Raw genomic sequence first — 18,266 nt, 5'->3', positions numbered from 1 at the left:
TGTGTGTTTTGTTGCCTTTATCACTGTGCCTCTGCAGCGTTCTCTAGTGCACTAACTGTCTGTTACCTGGCGGTCATAAGCTCATCATCCACGCGCTGTCTCTTCACTGCAGTCACAGTCACACACACACACACTGTAATCCTGACATTTCCCATGTCCGCACCCTGAATAGCTAATTCATCTTAACATCGCTCTTTTGAAGGTCCTAGCGGTGGCACACATTTGAAATCATAAAGTCGGTAAAAATCGGACTGCCACATTTAAGAATCCCAAGCATCCATTGTCGGCCTTTTATTTTGAAGGCTTGGAGAGAGTCCAAAGAGCAGATTATGAAAATTCAATTAGGAATTTCCAAAGGCCTTTTGAATATTTTTACTGTATTTGAAGGTTCTTCTTTACAAATGGAACAACTGGAAGAATCAATTCAGTATAAATGATTGCCTCCATTGCGTTTTACCTGTACCTTCCTGTCCATATGTTTTTCTGTTATCAACATACTGTATACACTGTCCAGAATAAGTAAGAGGAAGGCCAACACATAGGACACATGGAGATCGTAGTGAAATACCTTTCTTGTAGCACCACACCCCCAGTCCAAACTTTCAGTTTTCAGATGTACTTTATCTTCAGACGTTTGTCATAAACGCAATGCGTTCTATACAACCAGACTCCCAACCGGATGAAACCATATTGATTTTTCTTGATCTAATGACCTTCCACCAAGCAATTTAAACCTGTCATCTATCTAGTACTGTCTGTCTGTGTAATAGCAAACATTGGAGATGATTCGATTTCGGTGGAGGTTTAGATCCAGAGCTAGCGAGCATTTTTCCTCCTTTTTTTTATTCATTGGGATTTTCAATTAGCTCTGACTTAGCTGTTTTGACTGCTACACATTTATTGTGATGGTGCATCCAGGACCGTTTGTACTGTAGGTGCCAGTTATATTCTTTATAAAGCTTTGTTGATATATTGAGAAAAAAAACACTGTAAGTGCCGCCGGTACCTGAGGGAGGCACTCTGAGATTGAAATGTGGTCTTAATTGTAGTTTAAGTGGTAGAGAAGCACTGTTGTGGGACTTCTTATCTCTGTCTTTATTTTCCATTTGTTCGTTTGCAGTACACCACATGGGCTTTTATTTGCCACTGTGTCAAACTGACTCCCGGCTGTAGACAACTTATTTTCCTTTATTTGTGTTTTGCTGCCATCCTTATCTTGACTTGATACTTCCGCAGCAGTAATGAAAACATGTCTGGACTGGGAGACAGCTGAGAGACCGCAGTGACCACAGACCACAGTGTTTGGGTACAGCCTGCTGACGCACTTTGACCACACCAGCAGACTCCCACTGCATCCATTTCATCACCCTGGTGACAGCTGTCAATCATACAGGGGTATGGGTTCATCAGGGGGCCGTGTTTGTTGTGTCCTATGTATGTGTGTGTGTGTGTGTGTGTGTGTGTGTGTGTGTGTGTGTGTGTGTGTGTGTGTGAGAGAGAGATTTTCACTGAGAGATCGGGTTGCAAAATGCGTGAGGAGAGGTTTTTTACAAATATATATATTTAATTTGCACGAGGAAAGCTCTGCAATTATATGTATTTTGGCTCAAATTTCTTTGCCAGCCTTGTCAACTGTGTGTGTGTGTTTGGTTTGAAGAGAGCTAACTCTCTATGAATCTGAAATAATTATAGCACACTGCAAACAAACAGAGGCGGAGGAGAAGAGATAGTGACTTGTATTTCACTTGGAAACAGAAGAGTATTACAGCGTTCATTCTTGGATCTTGAGCAATAGAGATGGACTGGCACAGAATGCCTCTTAAGGGACATCTAGCAGGGCAAGTTTTATAGTTCGCTCAACATGTTGCGGTAAAATGTGATAAACTACAGCAAATGAAAAGTTTCTCCCAGAATGGTTAGAGAGTGTCCTATAAATCCACTAGAACGCCAATGGTAACCACAATGCTTAATAACCCTAACTGCACTGATGATCACTGTTCATACTTTAAGCCTTTTGTGATGTGTTGAATTAGTTTTACTTTAGAAATGGACAAAGGCACTTAGTTTTTTTTAACAGGTTCTGGATAAAGCAGTGGGTCTAGGCAAACTCTGTACCGGTCACACTCATTTTGTCTGCTTCTCTAATCATTCTAATGATATGTTCATTTAAACCACCATGGAGAAGGGGCTGCAACAGATCATTTCAATTATCATGGGATCATAATGAACAGTGTGCAGATTCCACCTTTGCCCTTTTAAAGTGCTTTGCTATGCTATTGTTCCCAATAAAGAAGGAGTTTAACATTTGAGCTAATTCTCAATTTTTGGTGGTCAATTTTGAGAAGATTATCTTAACGATAAATGTGGAACTACAGCCAGCCCTGGAGACAGTTAGTATAGCATAGAACAAAAGCTGGAAACCAGGGGGGAAACAGCAAGCCCGGCTCTTTACAAAGGCATGAGTCGAATAAATGATATAAGGTATTATGTAGCTGTGCTGGGGTGCTAATTTTGTTACCTTTGGAAAGAACCAAGACAGCTTGTTTTACAGTCTTTGTGTTAATCCAAGCTATAAGCTGCTGCCAGCTCCAGCTGCATATGTACTGTACTTGAGAGTGGTAGCAATCTTATCATCCAGCTCTGTACCAGACATTTATAATAAGGCGTATTTCCCAAAATGTTGAACATTTTGCCTCAAGCCAAAATTGCACTACAATAATCAGATGTTTATCTGGGGCTCAGTGAGGCTGTAATTTGATTTGCCGGCTCGTCACGCCTTGAACAGCCAGCAGCCTGGCAGAGCAGCCCTAATTCCATACTAATACATTCTGTTAGTCCTTCTGTTATAACACTATTAAAACTCTATATCGCCAATATACAGCTTCAGTATTTAGTACAGTGTACACATGCAATGCAGTCCCCTCTTCTTTTGTAACAGTGTGTTGTGTTGCCAGTTCCACGGCTGTCTATGGATTCACCGCAAACCAGTTAAAGGCAGGGAGCCTGAAAACACAGAGGTGCACCTGTGCTTTGATAGGATATTGAATTTCACAATTGGGCCAAGCCACCATTCAGAATCCATTACGAAATGAGAAAATTGGTGACCTTGTGCCGGCCATTTTGGGCCAGCTTTCACTGTGACTGGAGAGCAATTCTACTTAACGCATGAAAGAGAAGGGCGCTTCAGCTCCAGCTCTGCAATATTTTTCACCACTTTCAATTCACTGAAACTCATGTAGCCTTCAGTAAACCTGTTGTCTACTCAGGGCACATTTGTCTTTGCCTTTTCACCAAGCACCATAGGACATTTCATCACATAAGGGATTCTCTTATTTTTTCCATTTGTATGGTCTCACACTTCCTCTCACTCTGGAGCTCCTTTTACTTGTCTCCAGTGTGTGTGTGTGTGTGTGTGTGTGTGTGTGTGTGTGTGTGTGCGTGTGCGTGTGTGTGTGCGTGTGTGTGTGTGTGTGTGTGTGTGTGTGTGTGTGTGTGTGTGCGTGCGTGTGTGTGTGCGTGCGTGCGTGCGTGCATGTGTGTGGGCCTGGTGATCAATTAGTCAAAACACAACTTGCTTTGTCCTGACAGTTGGACTGTGCAGGTGTAAGGCCTTTGAGTGCGCCTTGTGGCCTTAAAGCTCCCATATTATACACTTTTCGGTTCTATTATACACCATATTATATGGTCTTAGTGGTCCCTAATACGTTTTTCTTTAATTGTTTGCTGAAAAAAACTTTCAGATAATTTATTGTACTATGCTGATGTTCAGCTAATCTCACAATGGCCTATTTTTTCAAAAGAGCTGCAGCTCCCCTCGTAAATATACAATCTTTGAGCTCCCCCCGCCCCCTGTCCGGAAGCGAAGCCAGATACGCCTCGCCCTCTGTCTGTCAGGGCCGTGGACCAATAAGAAATAGGGGTGTGGGCTGCACAGTGGAAGCTTCTGGCTTTGCAGTTTTTGAGGTCAGAAAAGGGGAGAATTCTGACTGGAGTATATTGGGGGGGGGAGGGGTGGGGGTTTCAGAAAGGGGGAGAGTGAGAAAAGGAGAGATTGTTATTTTTTTAAATATTATTATATATTAATATATATAGGCACACCTTGGACCCATAGATATGTTAGAACACATTTAAAAAGTGCATTTAGCATAATATGTGACCTTTAACAATGCACCGCTGAGCTGAAACGGGGAGAAAAGGGTGGAGGAAATCAATTTTGCACACAATTTCTCATTCTTGCTGCTGCGGAGCAACAATAGACACCCCTGTATAGTCACATATAAGGGCTGAAAGCAGAAGGGGAGGAAGAGTCTGTGTCGAGATGTTCCACCATTTACTGTCCGTCTAGGTTCTTATCTTGGGTTTTCTGCCTCAGCCATTTTTTTTTTCTCTCTTTATTCTTTATGCATTTCACCCTTTCTCCAATTTCACATTTCCCCCTCACGCTCCTTTCCTCTCAGCCGCTCAACTTCCACTCACTCACTTCTCAAATGATCAAGTCAACCGAATGTATTCACTTTCAGCGTGGATACCCCTTAGCCTTCGGTAACAGGAATTTGCAATTATCTGTCTGTGCTCAGCCCAACGAGGGAACAGCACTATAAAGAGAGTGTCCTCTGAATTCCCCCCACACATATTTTAGCTGCATGCCGGCCCCACTCTTCATAATTCATCTGTGGATGTGTAATATCCTGCCATTTGGTTTCTGTGTCTTTCCAGAGGAGGTGCACTTGTATAGGAGGACTGAGCCATCCACTAATCAATTGTGGCCATGGCTGTAAATGATACTTTATACTGTGTATGTGATCCGGTGTGGGGGGAGTAATCGCCTGCTCATCACAGTCAAAACATATAGCCTACTGGATTTCTTGTAAATCATCAACCTACGTTTTTACTGATAATTTACGTGTGGTTCAAAGGCAGCATTTTTTAAAAGCAACTGGAGTATATCCAGCTAAATGTGTAGTAATTATTTTAAATATGTGCGACACAATCCAATCATAGATTATTCAATAACGGGAATACATTACAGTTAGCAAATAGTGCAACCAGGAGCCTATAATTACTAAAACACATTGGTACTTTGAAAACTAAAAAGCAGGTTGCAGAAAATAGTGAATCCTTTTTTAAGGTCACACAACAGGTCACTTCACATAATAGAACACAGAAATAATAATAGTAAAAGAATCATAAGGAAACATGACACCTGAATACTAGGTTTCTATGAGGTGCCGTTTAGGCCATATGTTAAGAATGCATGCAGATACGCCACATAGCCTCACACACAAACACACACACACACACACACACACACGCACACACACACACACACACAGCATGCACATACATTCCTTGCTCCTCGCACACACACACTACTGTTTTTCGCAAAACGTAATGTGTCTGTGAGTTTAAAAAGTTATGTGTGTGCTAGCTATATACAGCTGTCTGTATGCTAGCTAAAAAGCAGTGTGTGTGTGTGTGTGTGTGTGTGTGTGTGTGTGTGTGTGTGCTGGCTACTCTGAGGCTTCACCCAGGAAAATGTGAATAAGTTATCATCCCCCAGACAGTCACACTCATCCTAAACCTATCTGTAACCTTGTACTGTCATGTGTCCTTGCTTACAGAAGGCGGTCAGATCAACAACAACGTGGGTCAGGGCTCAACTATGGGCCAGCAGCACCCTTACCCTGCCCTCAGCCAGCTGTCCCATGTCTACGAACAACAGACACAACAACAACAACAACAACAACAACAACAACAACAACAGCAGCAGCAGCAAAACAAGGACATCAACAAGTACGCCTCCCTGAAGGCTGTGGGTGAGTGTCTGAATGTCCCCATCTAATGCACCCTAAGCTGGCAGGTCTTAAAGCTACAGTGGGTAACTTCTGTCAACAACTGAAACATTTTGTGGGCGCTTCTTGAGCTCCTGCGCCTGTGTCTGGGGGGGCAACACCAGTTTGTAAACTCTGCCATACCGAGAAATACAGAGAGAGGTTTGTGGAGCTGGCTAAATCAACGTAATGTCAACTTATTTGGCATTGGCTTGAATGTAACAGACACTCATTTATATGAAAAAGGTTATGCACTATAGCTTTAAAGACAGGAGAACTGTGGATTGTGTCAATTACTCTTTTTCACTGTATTTTAACCTTTCTGGGATCCAAACACAAACGGCAGCAGATGATTTTTCCACACATCTCTGCAGGCAGTCCTGACCTGCAGGCAGCTTTGACAGGTGTTATAGGGAAACTGGAGGCACTGTAAAACAGAAACAGCCTGCTTGTCAAGCTGTTTGACAGCTAAATGCATGCCATCAAATTCAACTCAGCTCAGTTTGCCAGTGCTGCTGATATGAATTTTGCATCACCATGCCCATATGTTATTGGCAGCGGCATCAGTATCTCATGACCTGAATTCATTTGGGATCGACTCAATTGATATTGTTTTCAGCGCGTGCCTTTCGGCTCTTTTTACACTAGACAGGTAACCTTGCTCTCACTTGATTGAGAATTCAGTCCACTCACGCCAGGTAATATCCGTAAACACAGGCACAAGGAGCTATTTGTCTGCATTTCTGCCCTTTATTAGACAATAACAAGAAAGAGCTTTTCTCTGAAATAGACCTTTTCCTGAAAGCAAGAGCGGCGGAAAGTCTAATATTTGATTCAGGTGACAAACGTGCGGGTGTGAACTGTGAACTTTGTGTGTGTTGTTCATTTAAATAGTATTCCCTCCACCACGCTGCATGTGGAGGGCACGTTACAGAAATAGATCATTAGGATGTTTTACGCTGTGAACTGCACTGCAAGCAGGAAGTTGTTTAGAAGTAGGCCTGTATAGCGTATATAATTGCCAGTAAAATGTAAAAAAAAATATATATGGATATACATGTGAAAACAGATGAACAATAAGCAATAAGGGGACATATCTACTTTGAGCTTAAAGGTGTTAAGTCCTGGAGGATCAAAGAACACAGAGACTTTATCTCGCTTCAATTCTTTTGGAGCCAATAATATTATATACTGTAGTAGAGGCAACAGACGTCTCCACTGACAGGAGATCAGATGTGCAGTGCAGCCACGAGACACATTTGAGTAAGGGACCCAATCTCACCGCTACCTCAACTGGGGAGAAAAAAAAAGCTCCCACTCTCTGATGTGTGAGGCTACAGGCTCTCCTTTCATCTCACACGTTTAAACCAACAGATGGATGCATGCGGCACATGCTCTGAGGATTGAGCATGGCATTTTGGGAAATCTCTAACTGCAGGGAGGGAAACAGATGAGACAGGTTGATGGGAAATAGGTAGAAGGAAAAGGCAGATTGTAGCTCAAATGACTGCAATTTGTTCAGAAAGTATTTTACCCCGATAACAGTATTGAGGCACTATGTGTTGCCGCTCCGAGGCTTTTTTTCTCAACCTGTGTTGTCTGGAAAGCAGATGAGATGGACCATGAGCAGACGCACTTCTTGTGAAGGGTCAAATGTTGTTTGTTTGCTTGTTCGTTTCCTGCCTTAAAATATATCCCTTTCCGCTTTGAATAATAGTTTGTGTCTGATGTGGTTGTTCCACAAAAAAAAAAAAATAATGTTTTCCTGGTTCATCCATCTTGAAATTACATCTACTTCTTTTCCCCTATTGAAGCAAATTGAGGTGTAGATATTCCATTAGAAAGGTTTGACCACTGGGCCAAATACGTCTCACGCTTCAGTGAAAAGCCCATACTAATTGCATGGGTGCTTCAAATGTACATGTCACAATTGTGTAAGTTGCATTTTGGACTCCAAACTAGGGATGTCAATAAATCCTGCTTCTTACATATCTTACTAGTCTTACACTGATTCACATTACAACTGAGATTATTATCTTCTATGATACAACCTCGATTCTCAATTCCCACCATATTTTTCAAAATGTTTCCAAATGACAAAAAGTGTAAAAATATAGATCGCCACATCATGTGGTAATTAAACAAGACCAAACAAGCACACACAGAGAAGTGAATTGATCTTGTAAAGTTTATCTTAAGACCTGCTGCTCCCCTTGACTTCCAGTGTTTGAACTAAGCTAACCTGGATGTGCGACCTTTGAGCATTTTTATATCAAAAATACAATACACAGTTACAAGAACGGTTACTTCTTTTCTTGACCCGGAGAGTAAGGCAAAAAGCTACAAATATAAAAAAGGCATTACTCGAGCACGAGTTCATCCTAAAGAAATCCTCAATTTTCTTGCCATTACTCCAGAACACAGACACAATGTTGTCCAATACATTTATGTTGCACTATTGGATGCGGGTTAACCTTTAACGAATATAAACGTGGCAATCTCCCACACACACTTTACTCAGTTTTTACTCTGTTTGACAGTGACCTTCAACAAGGCAATTACCTAAATAAATGCCAGTTGTGTTTCATATGGCCTTGCAGCTGACTTAAAGTCAATTGTTTGGCCCTTAATTAAGAGCTTGAAACCAGTGCCCGTGTGTTCACGTTACTGAGTCCGAGTTTGAAACAAGAATGCATTCTCTATCAAAATGTGACACCGATGATTGGATCGTGAGCTCTCCAAATATAGCCACCCCTGGTTAAGTTAGCCAATCTAAAATTCAAATCCCTGCATTTCATTTAAAATGAACTGCAAAACCATTACTCAGAAAAGTCTGACTGCACAGCTAACCGACAATAACATTGAGAATAATGTACCAAATCTGATTCATAGCTATTTCCGAGGCAATATTAAGAAAAAAGTATTTGCAAGTCGTTTTTTTGTGATGTACCGACAAAAGCTGTGATGAGGCTCTGAGGAATGCTTAAATGTTCACTCTTTCAAGTTAAGGGGATAACATGTGTAAATCTACCAGTCTGGTCCTGTTACATTAGCCCCTTTTACACAGAGATTGCGGCATATTGTCGGAACGAAAGAGTGGCAATTTGCTGGCTCTGCTTGGTTAGGTGTTATTTACACAGAACCAAGCAACGCCGGCCTGCTGGCACATCAGTAGCCCCTTTTACACAGCGTTCCGGAATGAAAGAGGTGCTTGTAAACAGCGTCAGGTGTGACGTAAACATTTAGCGCCGCGCCGGTCAGCTGCTTTACAGCAACAACACTGGCCGGTGAATTGAGAGCAGGAGTGCTGGGGCTTGCACTAAGAGGGCCGCATTTTACTGTCCCCGTGATGTGCCGGTTGATCTCGCTACGCGCTGAGTCCAACATCTCTGGGACAACATCACTCCGCTCACTGCGTCACCTGTGTGTGTGTGTGTGTGTGTGTGTGTGTGTGTGTGTGTGTGTGTGTGTGTGTGTGTGTGTGTGTGTGTGTGTGTGTGTCTGTGTGTGTGTGTATCTGTGTGACAGGTTGGCTGTGAGCGAGTCTCTTTGAGAGTAGTGCTCTGTCATTCAGACATAGGCCTACACATACACACAGTGTGTGAAGTCACGTTACTGTAGACAGAAATATAGTGTGGATATACGTTCAGATTTAGGATAACAATAGCGGCGGCGATCTCGCTACGCGCTGAGTCCAACGTCTCTGGGACAGTTAACGACCAAACTGACAAAATCCCTCGGCTCACTGCGTCAACTAACTGTCTGTGCGTTTGTGTGACAGGTTGGCTGTGAGCGAGTCTCTTTGGGGGCAGTGCAATGTCATTCAGACATACACATACACACAGTGTGTGAAGTCACGTTACTGTAGACAGAAATACAGTGTGGATATACGCTCAGATTTAGGATAATAATAGCGGCGGCGATCCGGTAGCAGCCTAGCTTAGCCTAGCCTAGCTTTCCTACTTCATTGTACAACTTCCCCTGGGCAGAAATAGACTCATAAACTCTGCAAAATGAAGCGTGGGGGTTTGGATTGAGCAGCACAAGTGACCAGGAGCCAGCAACGTTATACATCACGTTCTGACCTTTGAGTAAGACGTCAAAACCACCTTTGTGTTTCTTGTGGTTAAAAATGGCCCTCATCTTCCCTTCACCTCTTCTCTAAGACCATTTTCCTTCCTCCCGCTTTCTCTTCTGACCTTTAATGTCTTGACGGTTTTTTTCTCGCCCTCATTTTCCTCCTCCAGTCCCTCCCTCCCTCCCTCCCTCTCCTTCATTTCCTTGCACCTTTTTCTCCCACTCCTTCTGTACCACCTCTCCCTTTTTTCCATCTTCTCTTCTTCCTTTCTTTCATATTATTGCCTTAATCATCCGGTTCCTGCCCTCCACTCTGCATTTCCCCTCACCTTTTCTCTGTGCTACTTTAATCTCCCTTTCCCCCCACGCACACACACACACACACACACACACACACACACACACACACACACACACACACACACACACACACACACACACAAATGCACACGCACACGTACACACACACCATCTCCTCTTCATCACCCCCTCTCCCCCACAATCCATCACTCTCCTTAAAGAATCATTGTGCTGCTAATCTCGATGCTCCCTTATAGCGGCCTCATATCTGATTCCCTTTCTGTAATTGAAAGGAGCCCCCCTCCCCCCCCCCCCCCGCCCCGGGCACACACTTGACTGACAGATTTCCATTCCACAAGTGGCATTCAAGAGGCTCCTATGAAATGATTGGAAAACCTGTCCAGACATATACAGCCCAGGAACCCCTGGATTCCAGGAGGAAAAAAAACTGCCATAACTGGGGATCAAATGATGCACAGATGCTGCAAAATATATACAGTATATGTATGTGTGTGTGTGTGTGTGTGCGTGCGTGTGTGTGTGTGTGCGTGTGCGTGTGTGTGTGTGTGTGTGTGTGTGCGTGTGTGCAGAAAGCAAACACCTTTGCGCGCGTTCCGCTTATCTTGTGCAGCATAAGTGGACTTTCTGGCCATTTATTTTCTCCTCCGCTATACGACACAGTCCGATGTATTCACTGACCCCCTGAGAAAAAAGAGCCAGGTCTAGGATCAACTCCATTTTCTCAACACACACCCACACCAACCCCCTCTTCTCTTTAATTGCCTCGGCCACTTTCCCAATGGTCAACACAGTCCTACTGATAAGCCACACTTCTGTCAATCAATAGCCATCTCCACTGTCCCTCTGTGCATCTATATAAGGTCGCTTTATCGAATTCTAACTGCGGCTGAGGCAAAAAGCAACTTAAATAAAAACATCCCTTGATACAGACCCCTAACTTATCCAAGAGGAGGCAGGATGGTATGTGCAAAAAAAATGAAATCTTGGCACCAAAGGAAAGATCAGGGCTGTCACAAAAGTTAGAAGGATAAAACCTACGATCACCATTAGTGTCTATGCAAAATGATACAATCCGTCCATTAATTGTTGAGGACCAACCCATGACACAGAGCCAGACTGTTCGGATGGCTAAAAAAGTTTTATGACCATGAGATGTCAAATTCTCTAGCATTTAATGACGGAGAACAAGCAATTTGCACCTGTGTCTCTAATAGCCAATTGTTATGTGCTATACAATTGCCAATAGTTCAGCCTCTTTGCCTGACATTCTTTCAGGATTTCCACAGCCGAGATAGGGGAGAGAGCAGCTTCCGATTACATCCTCTGCCAACATTTCAAATCTTTATATTGGACCATTTAGTACAGATATTTAGTTTTAAAGAGTTTACTTTTCGGAAAGTGAAAAATCCTCCCAGACAGAATTGACTCATAAGACCATAAACCTGAAAGCTGGTCTAATGGATGTCTTTGGGTAGAGCAGTTGCACAATGACAGGGAGATCCACCCACTTGCAGTCAATACTGAAACATCTCGGGAACAAATTGTGTCTTTGTGAATACGCAAACACATTAACTAGACGTTTATTGCAGGTTCTAAAGTCAAAGAAACTCTTCCATCTCCTTGACAGCAGGAGGCCTGATTGGCTAATAAAAAGGCAGATTGACACACTGGTCTAAAGCTAATAAAGTCTCTTAAGTTATCGGCACTGAGGGACTTCAGAGGAAAGGTGCTGGATTTCTTCTTCATCCCCCTCTCATGCATAATGTGTTAGTCTCTGTGGGATGCTGGCCTTTCTCGGGAAGAGGCATACAGAGCCCATACTGCGTAACAGCGGTGCTTTTCCCATTTCCACTCACGTACACCGCTGGATGTGTGCACTGTGGAGCTGACTGCCTGCGGATTGATTCACCTGTCGCCTGGGCAAGTTTGATCCCCAGGGGGGCGTTCTAACGGCAACTCAGCGGGTGAGACGCCGCTCTCCTTTCAACCCCTCTCCTCACCCACGAGCTCCTCCGCCATACCCGCACAGGGCCCGCTTCTTCACCCTCCCTCCCTCCCTCCCACATCCACAGAGCGATAAACTAGATTTATAGCTACAGCGGCACAGCAAAACCCGCTGAGTGTGTTAACTTTATCTTCAAGGGCGCGGAGGCAACAATTGCTAAAGAGTAATGACTAGACTGTGAACATGAATCGGGGACTGTAGCTAGGTGACAGTTACTGACAGGGAGAGGAAAACATGGGAGGTATTTGAACCTGGCTGCTCCAAGGCTAACACACATACAAACACACACATGCACGCACGCGCACACACACACATACACACACATGCACGCACACACACACACACACAGAGCTCATTCGCTAGTAGGTTCTCTCTATGATAGTACAAAAAAGCTTATTTTTTTTGCCCTAACGTCACACCATAGGGGCACCTGAACCGCTCAAATGCCCCTTGCAAGACATTAGGACAAGTTTTCTGATACCATTAGCTGACAGGTGAAATACAGTAGTTTGAATAAAGATTTAAAATAGGCCATCTAGGCAATCCAAACCAAAAATGACATGGCACGTCACTGAGGTCATTCATACAGTTAGATCAAGAAGTTTTCTTTATCTACAAAATGCAATACTTCATATTATATGTTTTATTCAGCTCATGTACAATTTTCACTTACGTTTCATGTCAGCATTTCAATAAGTCACACAGCTAACATACAGCGTACATTCTGATGTGGATTTACGCAGTTTTATCACCCCCCTTCCCCTATGAAAAGTGCCATGCTGCCACGATGGAATGAGTGACCATTCTGCAAAGTGCATGTCATAATGGTCTCACATCTTTCTCCTAGATACTCTATCACAGTGAACAACACCCTCTCACCACACAGAGAAAAGAGATGTGTTCTTTGACTTTATAAAGGAGAAGGAGGTGGAGGGAGGACACATTCTGGGCTTTAGATGAAACTCCTCCAGTGGCAGGAAGGTGTTGACTGTAGTCCTGGTTTTTGTTATATGGCCTTTTGAGATAGTGGGAATATAAAGGGATGGGATGTTTTCTATCCAAACTTCTGCCCCTGTGTGTGTGTGTGTGTGTGTGTGTGTGTGTGTGTGTGTGTGTGTGTGTGTGTGTGTGCACTGCTTGTTTTCAGATGATCTGAAAACTGCTAAAAAGTCTCGAGTCCCTCTACATGACATTTTGCTTTCCGTTCCACAGTAGTGAAACAGAAGAGTCGAGGATATTGTTCTTTTTTTCTTCCCCATAACAGACCGTCTAAAAATAGCAAACTAATTTAGATTTAAACAATTAACCCGGGATTTCAGCTGTGCTCCATCGCAGCTCTTTCATATCCACTTAACATTTTCATTAACTTTGTTTCTCTCTCTCTCTCTCCCTCTCCTGTAAGCCGCCAAGTACAACGGTGAAATCTACAAGCGTCGGCTGATGGTGGAGCTGCCGACCAAGGGTGGGCTTCCTCTCCAGCCCATGGGAAACTCCAGACCCTCCATGGGCAACATGTCCTTGATGGCTCCTTCGATGACCACCAACCCCATGGCTTCCAACCCAATGACCTCCAGTCAAATGAACCCCTCCATCACCCAGATGAGCTCCATGACGTCCATGATGCCCATGCCCATGACCTCCCTCACCCAGATGTCCTCCATGACCCCTATGACCTCCCTGGGTCCACTGACTCCTGAGCCAGTGGCCACCTATGTCACTGAGATGCCTCACATCTCCTCAGTCTCAACCCTTCCAACAGAACATAGGCATTCAGCCAGTGGTGGAGGGGGAGGAGGAGGAGGAGGGGGGCACAGGCCGAATGGCCAGAAACCCAAGAGCAGCTATGGTCATGTTGCCCACAGCTCTCACAGCTCACACATCTCTCACACTCACGCTCCTCATGGCCACAGTAGCAAGCCGCCAGGACACGGAGCCTCCTCCATGGCGTACATGGCGGGGACCATGCCAGGTGGCACGTCCCTGGGCATGTCCAGGGCCGCCGCCGAGGAGCGCGCCATGGGCTCCAGCTCGGCTACAATGGGCCGTCAATTGGCGTACAGTTCCAACACAATCGGGGCCGGGCACACCATGGGTGTGGGGTTGAAGGGCTGGGACGGGACTGAGACAGTTGGCCGGAGGAAGAGCTACGGGCACAAGAGGCCTCAGTGTACCGTGCTGGAGCCCAACCAGCTCCGCAGCACCACCAGAGGCCAGAGCCACAGCCAACACTTCCTCCCCACACAGCCCTACTTTGTGACCAACAGCAAGACAGAGGTTACTGTGTGAGAGAGGAAGAATACAGGGAGGCAAATGGAAGGGGGGAAAGGATGCATGAGGAGTGGGGGCACAAGTAATCTCTGAGTTAAGATACAGACTCCTGGGGGTTGCCAAAGGTGCAAGATCTATGTGTGTGTTTGTGTGGCTCGTCGGTATACTGTCGAGTGTGGTGGGACAGTGGCACCGTGTCTGAGTGGTCCTCGTTTCACTAAACAGAGTTCACCAATCAAATCACTGAACAGCTCTTGTCGATGAGAGGATGGCGTCCCAAGTTGGTGGCGTCATAAGTCAACCATAACTTCAAAGAGCCTACAGAGCAGGGATGTCTGTACACTTGTGGAGATATCAAGAGTGTTGCCTCACAGCTTGTGTCTTCTCGGTTACGATCATGATATCCGAGCATTTAAAGTGCAACTATACACACGGATGATGAAGTGGGAGACTGCTGACAATACAGTGGATTGGTGTTACGAACCAAACCTGAGAAGCAATATAGGGGAAAAGCACCTAAGCATCACGTGAAAGAAGAAATACAGCTAAAGTTTACCCACAAAAGTCGCAACATGAGTATATACTGCTCATGTGCCCAACGAAGCGTGCAACGGTTTGAATGAAATGACATTCCCTTCTGATTCAACCCCCAAATCTCCTGAGGGTTTTGAAACAGAAACACAAGATGAGGGGTGCAGGGTTTTAGACATGCAGGGCTTTGTACTGTGGCTATTCAAAAAAAGCGCCTTCATGTAAGCTCCACAGCTGAAGGTCGCCCTTTTCCACCAGGCTCCAGCAACAGAGAATGGAGGCTGTCACACTGGCATTGTTCTGTTCTGATCTGGCCTGTGTGGTGACAGCTGGCTCAGGGGAGGGATAAGGAGGCAGGGAGGCAGCATCTGGATGATGCTGCAGCTATAGCAGAGAACCCTCGCAGAATGATTCCTGTACACCCATATACACACACACACACACACACACACACACACACACACACACATTCACCCATTCATGCATGTGCAAACGAAACATGTTTTGACACATACCGAACAATACAGAAATATATACTGTACACAATGTTTACTGTACACTATATGGGTTTTAAGTTACACATGGCTGATATTCTAATTGTGCACATTTGTTATATTTGAATTAAACAAACTGATTATATTCTCGTCAGTGAATTAAGCCCATGACAATACTTTCAAATTAAACCCTTACGTTTAAAAAAAAATGGCAGCTAAATCAGAATGACCCACCCTATCCATTGATAACATGGTACAGTTTGGGATACATGAATCCCTTGAAATTATAAACCAGTTTACAAAAGTGTTGAGTTTGACTAGTTTGTGTTCACTATCTTACCAAGACTGAAATGAAAGGATTAATACCACTTATATTTCTGTAGGATAAATATAAAGCTACAGCCAGAAGCTGGTTAGCTTAGCGCAAAGACTCGAAAGTAGCTTGTTTCAATGGTAGAATAACAAACATTTTCCTACAGGCACCTATAATATGTAATTAATATACTCTCTGTAGTTCTATAATGAAAAAAAAGTGTACAACAAAAGACAAATATGTTAAGTAGTTAAGTATGTATTAGTATACTACCAACATTTTGTTTGGTGGCCCAATTTTAAGCGTAGACATTTCACTTCTGCACAGATTTTATATGGAAATCTCCAGTTTTAGACAAAAGTGGGGACCTACTGTGAAAGGTGGATGTAAAAATACCACACTTTCCTGCCGGTAATGGAGGACACTGCCACGAGAAACTAGGCTTAATTGGTTCACTCACTGTATTCGAGCTCTAGCTGAAAAAAGCAAAAAACAAAAATAAATCACAATCAACAGTAGAAGAAGAAAAAAAAAATATCTGGGTTATATACATGACTCAAACACCGAAATAAATCCCCAGGTCTTACAAATAGGCTAAATCTTTTAATGGCTTCTCGGAAATCCAATTTGCTTGTTTTGTAATGATGTGTAAGCCTTACAGTATTAGCCGCTGCTGCCATGGTTATCATTTTGACCTTGTTGTTCGAGAGAGCTGCTTCCACCTCTCAGACCCTATACTTAGAAATGCAATTGAAAACTATAGCTCAGACAATGCTTAGCAACTTTAAGATGAAAATATGAATATCACCCATAACGCAGAGAGAACGGATGATGATTGGATTGCTTGTAGTACCATCTCTTGAAGTGAAGTGTTTTGGCCTATAAGTGTAACACCAGTCATGACAAGTGTGTGTGTGTGTGTGTGTGTGTGTGTGTGTGTGTGTGTGTGTGTGTGTGTGTGTGTGTGTGTGTGTGTGTGTGTGCAGATCCAACCGAAGCACAATCACACAAAAAAACAATGGTCAAGAAAGAGATAGAGAACAAGCAAAAAAACGGGTGTTGTTCGTCAATTTCTAAGCAAGTGAATATAAGAAGAAGAGGTGCACACGACAATCTGTGTAGAGACTGAGGTCGGTGGATTTCACACTGGCGCGTTTCATTGGGAACTCCCGCAGAGCTACTCACTCATACGGCTAATACTACAGCTTTCTAAATCAAAATCCAGATGATTCAACTAAGCCAGTTAAGCATAGGATAAGGGGGAGGGGGGACTATATATATATATATATATATATATATATATTTGTGCGACTCATGCTGTGGAACCCCCTGCTGCCTTGAGAGTCACATGAATAAAAAAAGGTCTATAAAAGACCTAGGATTTAAGAAGTCACAGGAGCAGTTAAATGGGTCACCTATACACCCACAGCTTTTTCATGCACGCACACACACACACACACACACACACACACACACACACACACACACACACACACACACACACACACACACACACACACACACACACACGAAAGGGTGGACTCTGCTCTCCCTCTGTTCCCACAATGCCGAGCGGCAGCCGTCATCACAGCAAGGAGAAAAAGAGTCCGGACTGTTTTTTTTGCGCCTGTTGTACATGAAAGACTGTGAAACTCCAGGCCTTGGCCCTTTGTAGCGATAACTGACATTACATTGTGCTTTTTTAAAAATATATATATAAATTATACCTAGCCTTTCTCTCCTAATCTTTCTTTTCATATTTTCTTCTTCTTCACCTTTTCCCCCCTTTTCGTTTCCTTTGCTCCCTCCATGTCTGAATGGAAGACCTTGGGAGCAGAAGCTTCTGCGAGACAAAACAAAAAGTCGGGTCTGTGATGAATCTTTTCTGTGATAGCGCAGCACAGTCCTGATGAGACAGTGAATAACAATGGCGTAATTCAGCCTCACCTTGAAAGACATGATTGGTTTTACTGCATTGTTCTAGCAGGAAATATAAGTGATTGATTCCGTGTGCCAAAAAAGAAATGTAATTCAGTTTGCAATTTTGTACCATTGTGTGTCCTCTTGAACACGGCGCACATTTCACTCTTTATAACTTGTGTGTGTGTGTGTGTGTGTCTGTGTGTGTGCGAATCCAACTATGGCATTTGATTATTGTCTTCTAGAAAACTATCCAGACTCAAACAAACAAACAAACCAAACAAAGTCAATCAAATATAAATGGAGTTCACAGTCCCACAAACCTCTTTGTGTCGGATGAGAATCCCTTGCAGGTTTTGCTGTTTGTTTTTTTGGCGCGCCTCCATGTAATTATTTTCTCCTTTTCTCGACAGCTGCTGTTTTTTTTATCTGTAACAGAGTTGAGAAGCAGGTCAATGTTAGCCCAAGATGTGCATTATCAGACTCAATTGACTTACTCCAGCAAG

At 43.7% G+C, this 18,266-nt stretch overlaps 1 protein-coding gene across 1 annotated transcript in view; it reads left to right on the top strand.

Annotated features, from left to right (window-relative positions):
- The window catches only part of shisa9a (shisa family member 9a), a gene marked incomplete at both ends in the record, with an annotated part of 42,885 nt that extends 28,365 nt beyond the window's left edge, over positions 1-14,520 (top strand). The window contains 2 exons of the mRNA XM_080048630.1: positions 5,622-5,816; positions 13,637-14,520. Of these exons, the coding sequence (XP_079904756.1) occupies positions 5,622-5,816; positions 13,637-14,520 (1,079 nt within the window). The remainder of the gene's footprint in view (positions 1-5,621; positions 5,817-13,636) is intronic.
- Between the last annotated feature and the right edge of the window lie 3,746 nt (positions 14,521-18,266).

The sequence above is a fragment of the Ammodytes marinus genome (assembly GCF_949987685.1).
Source record: "Ammodytes marinus genome assembly, chromosome: 20".
Lineage (NCBI taxonomy): Eukaryota > Metazoa > Chordata > Actinopteri > Uranoscopiformes > Ammodytidae > Ammodytes > Ammodytes marinus.
The sequence above is the reverse complement of the archived record's forward strand: the minus strand, read 5'-3'. Positions and strand labels throughout refer to the sequence as shown.